General features: G+C 33.4%; 2 protein-coding genes across 3 annotated transcripts; one reads left to right on the plus strand and one right to left on the minus strand.

The window, feature by feature from the left end:
* Nucleotides 1-499: 499 nt before the first annotated feature.
* On the plus strand, nucleotides 500-3,098 carry LOC119635543 (protein FAM92A-A). 2 transcript variants are annotated; one of them, XM_038030389.1, is made up of 7 exons: nucleotides 500-573; nucleotides 640-806; nucleotides 859-1,018; nucleotides 1,071-1,211; nucleotides 1,270-1,779; nucleotides 2,244-2,384; nucleotides 2,745-3,098. In XM_038030389.1, exons 2-7 carry the CDS (start codon nucleotides 667-669, stop codon nucleotides 3,039-3,041), a joined length of 1,389 nt encoding a protein of 462 aa, XP_037886317.1. In that variant the 5' UTR covers nucleotides 500-573; nucleotides 640-666; the 3' UTR covers nucleotides 3,042-3,098. The 2 variants fall into 2 exon arrangements, with proteins under 2 accessions (XP_037886317.1, XP_037886316.1); XM_038030388.1 differs by lacking the exon at nucleotides 500-573 and having other exon boundaries at nucleotides 662-806; nucleotides 2,754-3,098.
* Nucleotides 3,099-3,253: 155 nt separating this feature from the next.
* On the minus strand, nucleotides 3,254-4,276 carry LOC119635479 (heat shock factor-binding protein 1). Its single transcript, XM_038030290.1, has 2 exons — nucleotides 4,029-4,276; nucleotides 3,254-3,673 (listed from the first exon to the last, which is right to left on the minus strand). The coding sequence occupies exons 1-2, from the start codon at nucleotides 4,125-4,127 to the stop codon at nucleotides 3,518-3,520; spliced, it is 255 nt and encodes an 84-aa protein (XP_037886218.1). The 5' UTR covers nucleotides 4,128-4,276; the 3' UTR covers nucleotides 3,254-3,517.
* Nucleotides 4,277-10,948: the final 6,672 nt, after the last annotated feature.

The following is a 10,948-nucleotide window of genomic DNA, read 5'->3' on the forward strand; positions in this document are numbered from 1 at the left end:
GTTGTATAAAAAGGTAGTTAAGCCTTTATTGGTGAATAACCTGATTACCCTACCAAGAAATAAGAAGAACAAGCAACCTACACCAAGAATGAACAAGAACAAATATCCTACACCAAGAAATAAGAAGAACAAGCATCGTACATCAAAAAATGAACAAGAACAAGCTGTAGACAAGAGGTTATTATATTTTGCTTTTGGAAGCGAAAAACTAGAATGATTGAAAACTTTGCTTAAAAAGCTTTTCATTTTATAAAAATTTATGAGCTAAGAAAACTTTTGTAATAAGATAATTACTAGTAAAATTTAAACAATTAACAAATGCATGAATAGACATGACGACAAAAAATAAAACGCAAGATCTCTATTGAATGTACGATCGACGAACGCAGTAAGACAATTGATAAGTCCGTTCAGATATCTCCTCCCAAAGAGTGTAAATCGTAAAGCACCTGAAACGAAGAAGAAAAAAAAGCATTCGTGAGGAGTTCTACAACATGCTTGGAAAAATTGTACCTCCATATACTGCGGCCATTAAATTTATATCATTCCGTTGTCATAGCACCTTCTGTTGATGTTTGTTATGAATTATAAAATTTGTTTAGGTCATTTGTTTGTTTTTTTTTTCTCTTTTAAATAAAGCTTACTCACTACATTCAGAAAATAAAGATGTTTCGTCGTGGTAAATTGGCTTTCCTTAATACTAAGGATGATAGGGTTAAAGTCATTAATGAACGCATAAACTTAACCGAAAGACATTTGATTGAAATGTGTAACAGTTTTACAACAAGTACAAGAAAATTGGCCAAGTACGGAAGACTAAATATCGTAGCTCTTTCATATATAATTTTTCTATATTAGATACCGTGATTCCTATGATGAATTATCAAAAACTTTACGCAATTACGCAGACGAGGAAGAGATTAATGAGAGCTTAAATGAAGGTCTAAAAAATTTGACTAATGCTGTAACAATTTTGGGAGATTACATGGATTTGCAAGTACATCGTCTCGAGTTAAAGGTTTGCTATGAAAGTATTGCCGAAAATGTTGACTTAACGCTAATAAATTTAGATAGTAAACGAATTCGCACAATTTGAAAATTTGTGTAAAATGACTCGTGATAATTTACGCACGGCCGTCTTGGCTCGGGACAAAGAGGTTCTTAAGCAACGGCAAATGCTTGAAATTAAAACGAAATTCTCGGCAAATAACGTAAGTGGACGTGTGTGTACAATTAAAGTAGAAATTATTTTTGTAATTTTTTCATTAGGCAGCAGCGGATTCCGAGTTAATTAAAGTTAAAGTGGAAGTAAATCGCACCAATCGAGAGATTGATGAAATCATTAATAATTTCGAAAAACATAAGCTTAATGATTTAAAAGAAATATTTACTAATTTCATATTAATATCAATGAAATATCATACAAAGTCACTGGAAGCTTTAACGGCCAGTTATTATGATGTGACAAATATCGATGAGAGCGATGATTTACGAGAATTCCAAAAACTAATGAAATCGAAATATGGCACTCAAGAATCACTTAAAAAAACGAAAAAATCGGCAATGGACAGTTTACGATCGCAATCTATGGAGAGTTTAGACAGAGACCAACTGTTAAGTCCACTGAAGAGAACCAATAAAAAACTATCGAAAAGCACAAAAAATTTAAATGAAATTAATAGAGATGATGATGATGCTAAGGGCGATAAGAAAACTTTGGAGAATGATAGTGAAAGCGACGATGACGAGGAAGACGATGATGAAGAAGGCGAAGGAGAGGTAATTATTAAAAAAAATAAAAAAAAATAACACGAAGCAGAAGAGGGACCATTTTTGCTGCTTTTCATTCGATAACTTTTTTCTTTCAAAGACCACCTCAACTCAATTGTTGTTGTTGCCATTTTCAATTTAGCCTTCATTACTGCAAGTATACTAGAATTGACTGAAACGTTTGCTAAATGTAAACCTTTTATCCGAAATTCGATCGTCTAAATGTACGTGAGTTACCATTCCAACGAGCTTTAAATGCTCAACACAATGCTCCAATCAAGATCTTGGAATATACATTATTGAGAATTTATTGCAAAATTTGATTTTCCCACGCGGAAGCATAATGGCATGTGTAGGATTTTTTTTCCAATAAAAAGCATCATTTGTTGCTTTGCGTTTATAAAACAAAAGTAGATGGCTTCTTCCATGCTTAAATACTTTATAATTTCATTTTTATTATTATTATTAAACAGGACAACAGTGACAATACCAAAAGTGAGGAGGAGTCGCGCAGCGATCATGACACCAACGAAAGTTCCTCGAAGGATGAAGAAAATGCATTTAGCGTAAAGAAAAACAAACTGCAAATTGCACATCCTTTTAAAGCGACACATGTAAGAATGCAAAAGTAATTGCATGTGCAGGATTAAGAAAAAAACGAAAAACCCCTTAAAAATTCCCTTACAATTATAAGAACACTTGATTGCATTTAATAACCAATAGTTATAATGCGAGCTTTCAACAAGTTATGCACTACATTTTTTTCTAATGAACACGATATCTAAAGAAAATTTTATATGAATGACTAAATAACTAAAGTACAATTTTCTGATCTTGGAAGCACTTTGCCATAAGCCATACACTCAACAAGACCTGCCCGTCAATTTAAATATCTTTTTTGCTATAATTTGCTTTGCTTGCGGTTTTTATATACAAATCATTGCTCTTTCAATCTACTTAAAATCTCTGCTTAGGTACTCAAGACTAAAGACAGAATTCCGGCAAATCAATTGCGACGTGAGAAAACTTTTATTACTAAACGTTTAACTGTAACCGGTTCTGGCATTCAACATTCGTCGGATCACCAAAAGCGTATTATTGACGACCGTATTAAAAGTACGAAAAAAGCCTTGGCTGGTGAAACTTTTCATAGGACCGATGGTCGCTTGGTTACCATTGTTGAATCGAAACGAAAAACTACAACAAACGAAGATATGCCACAGACAGAAGTAGAGATCATTGATTGCACACGTAGTAGTCCCAGAAATTAACTACTAACTACTACGGTCATGTAAATAACGCTTATATGATGATTATATATATATATTTTTTTTTTTTTTCTGTATAGTTTATATTTCTTACATATTTCTTAGTGTATATAAAAAAATTAATGCAAAATTTTTTATATATTTTGTTTTTATCAAAAAGAATTTAACAAAAATCTAAAAAATTTTTCTTATTTATTAAAGTTGAACCCTTAACTAAGAAAATGAAGTAATGAGTTCGATTTATATTTCGATCAACTTTAGAGAATAAATGTGAAAAATAAACATTAAATAAAAGGTAAACATTAATGCTTAATGCACTACAATTTTTGTGTTATATGGATTTATATGATGAAGAATAGGAATATGGATGATTATATATGCGTGAAAAAGTGTGAAGTGATGGGGTCTTATAAATCGGTTTTTTTTTTATTTTCATTTTATTGAGCAGCCTCTATGGCTTCATATTTTTTTTTATTTTCTCACTTTTCGGGGCCTTCGACTCCAGCTTGATTCATTAGATCGGCAATGCTCTTCTCTAAGTCATCTATTCGATTCCCCATATCGTCGATTCGTGTAATGATCTGATCAGACATGGTTTGAAATTTATCCTGGACATTTTGTAAAAGGTTTTGCACCTGCAAGTAGAATTCATACAATAGCAATTGTTATTTTTTATTTCCGGTAAGGTGTTCGGAGTCAATTTTTTGCTTTGTGCCATTATACCGTAATCTAATAAGTTTGCATAGCTTCGGCTTACGCCTAATCATTTCGTATCATATTTCGTTTATCATTTAATTATCATTATAACCGCTTATCAATGTCTGCTTTAAGCTCGATTTTGTGCTTACATCCCTAAAGCGCAACGCAAGACAGTCATCATTATGTCTTCATGATAAATTCGTGTTTAATCTGAGACCGCCCAGTCATTCCGTACATTTATCAGGTTACAAACATTTCAAACATTCATACATAATTTCAATTTATACTCACATAGATTGTTAATTCCTGCATATTTTTTGGATCCGCATTACTGTTGAGCGAATAATTTTGATCTAAATCACTGTCCATTTCATTTTTTATATCTGTCATTTTTGAAGTTTTGTTTCTTTTTTTACAAAAATATAGAAAATTATTTTAATTTGCACAGTTTCTTTATTATTTTGCCTTTTTTGATATGCACAAAAATAGTTCTCACGTCTATTCAGAAGAGAATGAAATAAATTCTGACAGTTGATTGTTTCTTTTGTTTTTTTATAGTAACTCAAGAGAAACACAACAAGAGCGAGAAAAATAAATTGAACACAGAGATGTATTTTTGTTATAAGTGAAGTTTATTTTAATAGCTGGTGTTACCAAGATATAAAACTGTTTCCAGGTAACAAAAAACACATAAAAATCTTAAACATAATATACAAAATGAAGGTAAGCTCACGACTGCTCCTATATTATAAAGCTGTTTGTATGCTAATATTTTGTTTAAAAAGAAAAAGGTGTTTGCTTTTACCAGCAGTGTCCACATGAAATATGAAATGGCGTCTACAGCTGCCCAATTGGATTGAATCAATTTCTGTTGATTTGCTAAACCGCAGAAGAAGAAGAAGAAGACATTTTAAATATTATAAAAAACTGTCATAAAATTATTAAATGAGAAATGGAGTTTTTATACTGTCGTTGGGGAAAACACAATGAGCTTTAGCATACAACTGAGCTACGAAAAATTTAATTATTGAACTTTATTAACATTCAATAAAAACCTTCGTGTTCATATTGAATCTAATTTACACAGCACAGAGATAATCACGTATTAAAAATTCTGCATTCGCTTTTGTATTCAATTATTTGGCAAAAATAGCTGAATACTATTGGAAACATAAGTGATTACCCCCTGGGATTGTAGAAGAAGAGCAAACGGAAGAAACTCAGAAATAGGAATTATAATGGGTTTCAATCATATAGATTGAAAACAACAAATAAAACAACAGCCTTAGTTCTTCAAAGAAAAAAAAAGAACAAACACGTCTCTGTTTTCGTTGCTTAGCAACTTTGAAAAAAGTTGTTGATATTGTCTGCTGCTTAAAAACAGATTGAAAGTTTTGTAAATTTTGCAAATATTGATAAATGAAAAATGGAATAAATGAAGTATTGCCCGATCGAAAAGAGAAGCGCAATATGTAACGTAAAAAATTGTCCTTGCCTTGACAGTACCGACAAAGGAAACCACAAATATTCGTCATCAAATGTGAAGGTAGTCATGAGACCAAGCCTAAATGCAAGTGGAAGAGCATACTACTTAATAAAACGTAGACCGATAGGACCGATTGGTTTGTCATCTAAGATTGCGGTAATAATAAGGGAAAGAATTTTCTTTTCCGATTTCAATGAAAAAATTTACATTAATTGAAATCATTGTCGCTGCTTCCGATAATTTCACATTCATAATACTGCAAAGATTACTATGAAACTATTTGCTATTGAATCCATTTTCAATAGTCGCAATAAATACTATAAGTAAAATCCAATAATCCAATATAGCTTTAAAGTGTTTAAAGCCACTTAGATTCAAATGAATTCAAAATCTACAATGCTTGTAAAAATTCTTGAATTGGAATTGAACATTTCTCCCAGAGGATGGCAGTTTTCAAAAATAAAAAAGAAAAGAAAGGAAACGTGTTCGATTGTGGACATGAATGATTGTGAACACGAACGAAACGGCTTCCAAAAAAGCTAAAAAATGAACGCTTCCTAAGGATTTCGTTTCATAATTAACAATTGACCATTTTGATATAGACTTTTCGCAGCAACTCCGAAGTTTTTAAATATGCTAATTTCTTTCGTACTACGATTTTTTCATAATAAATCCTTATCGTGAAAGTAATCCAATCCAATTCATTTTCGATAATCTTCGCCCTTGAGCTAAAACATGCAGGCGGTCCAAATTTCGGCAAAACATTCATAGATTCGAAAAATTCGTTATGAATCGACGGCTTAACAAAAGTGCTTCTGGGTATTACGCACATCTGCACAGACTTACAGCACTTTGTACCATAAGTAGTATAGGGTGTAGAATTCTATAAGAATGAACAGAATCGTAATCGTGAAGAAGAGCTTGGATTGGAGGTTTCTTTTGTTGTAAGCTTCTAAAGCAGTAATATTCAGATACGTTGCGCGTATATTTTTAACGCATGTCGCTGAGTATTAGTTTTTGAGACTGAACAGCAAAGGGTTTACCACAAGGGGCTTAATGATCGAAAAGGAAATTTAAAGAAGTGCGCTCTTAAGTAAAAAGTTTTGTGTTTGCAACTTTTTGCATTTCAGCTAAGGCAAGAAATTCAAATAACAGATTTTCTATATCGCCGAGGAAGACAGTAATGAAGTCCCATTTTATATGAATCGCCGAGGCTACGAAAGGCAACTTCCTGGTCAAAAAACGTTAGGGAGTTCTAAATTAGCATAGAAGCATGGGGTTATTACGAAAGTGTAAGTCAGCTTCAGCGAATGCTAAATCGCTGCTTGATTACCATCACGTTTAACGTCTGCCAATATTATTCCAGCGCTTATGACAAGAAGTCTGCATATATTTTCTCCGTTGAAGTTCAAGTAAGAAGTAGGATAATGGGATGGTACGATTACAAGTGGGCAAAAGTTGAAAGTTGCAGCTAAGAGATTAGCAATCCTGATCGACCTACTAACACGTCCACATTTAACAAAGCATTTTAGAATTCTATTCAACGAGAAATAGAAAGAGAAGAGATATCAAAACTTCACATTTGTTATGCGTTAATAATAACTTTTAATATAAATTAAAGAAAAACATTATAAATTATTTAAATTTTAAACGATGTAATAGCGTATATTAAGCAACATAAGTTCACGCATGGTTTTCAAAAAAACATAAATCATGACAATGACAAGAGAGAGATAAACACCAAGGAACAAAAACAAAAATGGAAAAATGGGAAAATATTGCACTTGACACTCATTAAAACTTAATAAAGTTTATGCGCTAAAAATTTAGTGCAGCAGTGCCATCATTATCTCCATCCTTATGACATCCAACAATTTAACTTTTACATAATGAGCCTAAAGGCATCCATGATGGGAATACATGGTGTGTTTAGATTTTTCTATCATTTTTTTTTTTTTTTTTTTTTTGTAGAAACCGGATTATTAGATGATAGCAGAACAAAATATAACGAAATTATAGCATGCAGTGGAGCACATACTTGGCATAGTAAAGCATGGCTACAGTAGAGTATCGTTTTATGCGTTTCATTTCATGTAATTTCGAAATATATGTTGATTGACTATACGCTAAAGAATACCATAATTCTTTAAGATCCCGGTAGAAGTTAGCTGCAAATTAACAGTAATTGCAATACAGTTATATAACAAAGTTGTCATATAATGTTGTTTTCGCCAGAGAAGAAAATACTTACGCAAGCCCTGAAGCATTTAAAAAGTGCGTGCCATGTAGTGGCAGGTTTTCTTGTTAGATGATCGATCCTCGTATCATAAAACTAAAATGTCCAATTTCTTGATGCGCTGTAAGAGTATTAAGAAGAATGACGTCACAATGAGAAAAAATTTCATTTATGCCTAGTTACCAGGATGTTTTTTTTTTTTTTTTTGATGTGACCAATCACTCAGGGGTTTGTCCCCTGCTCGTGTAACACGGTGATGATCCGCGAAAAGCAAGCAAAGAGAAAGAAAGAAAGAAGGTAGGCGTGGCTGTAGCTTAGCCTCATCGACAAGTATGCCTGTGCCGACTGAGCACTCATTGCAGCTATCACGAAAGTAAACTTTACCGCACTGAGATTTGAATCCACGCACACGGACTTGGCAGGCCCACCCACTCGGCTACTTATACGGATAATTTTCTTCGGTTCAGATCTTGTTTTTTGACTCGTAGTTTTCCGCGATGCCACTGCTATCAAACGTAGCGAAGTTATTGATTTCCTGTAAATGGACGCGTTGTACTTATATTGAATTGACTGAAGAAGCAAATCGAAGAAAAATTTTTGCAACTGATTGAAAAAAGGCGTCACTATGTTCAATATCCGTTGCGTGGAATGGTAAAAGCGAACGGGGGCCAACAAACCAAATGCTGCGGTGCGTAACTTCATGCAAGATTTTTTTAACAATGACATGTTATACTTGCATTGGAAAAATATAAATCAGAGTATTGTGAACTTTTAAAGCAGTTAACGTACTTTCCGTGGAACGCACGAGTTTCTCTTTCGATGTCTGCACGCTTTTGTTTTTTTTTAAATGCCAACAAAACCGTAGCTAACTTCCTAAAAAAAAAAAAAAAAAAAATAAATAAATAAAATTGTAATCATTTGATCAAAAAACGTATCACAATTCAAACGTTTACTCCTTTTCTTTCTATGCCAAAGGAAATTTGTTTACTTTCTTTATACATATTCCTAAGGTAGATGCAGTAGATACATAACACGACACGTCACTGTATTTAATGTAAATACATTTGTTTGTATGGGTGAAAAGATTGTTATGCGTGCATAAGCATGTTTGTGTAGATAATTTGTTGCTTTTGCATCCAAACATTTTTCGGGAAATTAAAGTTTGCTATGCTACTCAACGAATAATGGCAAGGAATGTTTGCTGTTGTAACCTTTAGTTAACTATGTCACTGTGTACCTCCGTGTATACGTGTTTTTGTTTGTGTGTGTGCCGTGTATATTCAAATTTTGTAGTAAAGAAAATATAGAATAGAATAAAAAGAACGAAACGGGGCGGCAAGTGCACTCGAAAAGGCTTAGCTTGTTACATTACGAAAAAGTGGGTAAAATGAACAGCAACGACAACAACAACAACAACAGCAACCACAACAGAAATAACGATAAAATTCTTTCAGCCTAAAGATATATGCATACCTGGTGGTGTAGTGCAACGCTGCATAAACGGTTTTTATATAAAAATTAGATGGCATAACAAGAGTCTGACAGCTATGACATTGCAACGCAACGTAACGCCCATAATGCTTAGCTTTACATTGGCAGACAACAGAGTGTCAGAAGCGTAGCAGTTTTGTTGCAACAACGGCGGCAGTGAAAGCCTGTCAGTCTTCTTCTTCTTTATCTTAGTTTTTTAGTGTTAGTCGGCTTCATATACATACGTAAATATGAATACCTATTTGGCATTCAAAGTTCTCTTAAAAGCGTTTGTAATTTTGCTGACACATCAGCACAAACATAAAATTGTATTCTGCTACTGCTACCACTAATACAACTGGCAGATACTATATAAGCGAAGCAGCTCGTGTCTGTCATAAACTTTATTCGCGATATATTTTCTTCTTTTTTTTTTTTTTCCTTTTCACCCTTGAAACAACAATTAGAACAGCGACAACAGCAACCGCACTGCGCTCTGCATATTTTCATTATCGTGCGGTTTGCGTGACAGTAGCTCTTCGCTAACTAAAGTCGCAGTTAAATTTCGACATTAATTTGCTTACGAAAGTGTAAGTTGCCTATGTTGTGTGTGCGGGCGGTTTTCTTAAACATTTGCGCCATTGAAAAATGATCTTTAAGAGAAACTTTCATTTTATACTAAGCCATCTAGTCTATCTTTCGTATATTTTTGCTTACAATTCAAAATGCATCCCATTTGTTTAGCAAAAGACGTCTAACGAACGCATGAACGTATACTTGTATGTTTGTTTATATACTGTTCTGCACTATACAGTATGGGTACTATGTGTTTGCTTGCGCATTTCAACAATGAATTCATTTGCTTCTTATGCTTCTTTTCTGTTTTTTCGTTATTCATATGGCTGTGTGTTACTTTAGTTAACAAATTATGGTCTCATTTTTTGGAGGTTTTCCTCTTGTTCTTAAAGGAGGACTCATAAAGTCAACATAGTGACTTGCATTTGTTATAATTTTTTTCCCAGTTCGGTTGACATTTTTATTACAATTACTGCCATAGTCTGTGGGACGTTATTCTATATTATATATATATAGAGGCATGCACACACATTAGAAATTTGCTAACATATATATGTCCCTAGATAGTTGCCACATATTAGGTAGTATAAGAAATAATAACTGAGAAAACAAAATAAGCAAAGAAAAATTATTAGCAAACAACAAGCGAGTAATGCTTTAATCAGAGACAACTAAACATATCACTTTTGTGTAGCATTGTGTCTGTAATAATATTCTCCCTTCTCCGTAACTATCGAACTTCTGACTTTATTATTTTTAGGGTTATTTTTATCATTGCTGAGTTAGCTAGTTCGGGAGACATGGGGGTGTTTGAAATTGTTGTCCCATGGACACTTCACAGACACGGAAAACTACACATGCTTTATCCGCATAGGAATAAATGCGCAGACGAAACTTACCGAACGGGCAGATCATAAGCCCTTGGCCATCCCGTAAGCTGCTTTAATCTATCTATGTTCTCCCTCGGCCCATGATTTGAAGTGGGAGACACTCCCATATAACGAATATATGTGTTTTAATCCTTTAAGGCTTAACATTTTCTAGGCTATCTCGAATATAATGATGAATGATTCGTTCAATATATTCGACAGATTAATTATTGTAACTAATTCAAACTAGTATCTTTTTGCTTTAAGTTTCAGTACCTATGACTTGGCGAGGTGTACACAGCATAGTTGTTATTTGAGTTTTGAAAAAGTCATTCAGGTCATCCTTCATTTTCATGTTCAATTGGAGAAAAGCTGCATTCAAAGGTGAGTGACGTGGAATGTTTATAGCGCAAAGCTGAAGAATTGTGTGTGAATGCAATCAGCCAAGAGTAGTGTTCTGAAAGTTGCGCCCACCATTACTGAAGAGAACGTGACGAAAAAAACAAAAGGGTTACGAGGTTTATTGGAAAATCGGAACTAAAATATGCGATGGAAGACAGATTAACGGAGAATC

The sequence above is a fragment of the Glossina fuscipes genome, unplaced genomic scaffold (assembly GCF_014805625.2).
Source record: "Glossina fuscipes isolate IAEA_lab_2018 unplaced genomic scaffold, Yale_Gfus_2 26, whole genome shotgun sequence".
Lineage (NCBI taxonomy): Eukaryota > Metazoa > Arthropoda > Insecta > Diptera > Glossinidae > Glossina > Glossina fuscipes.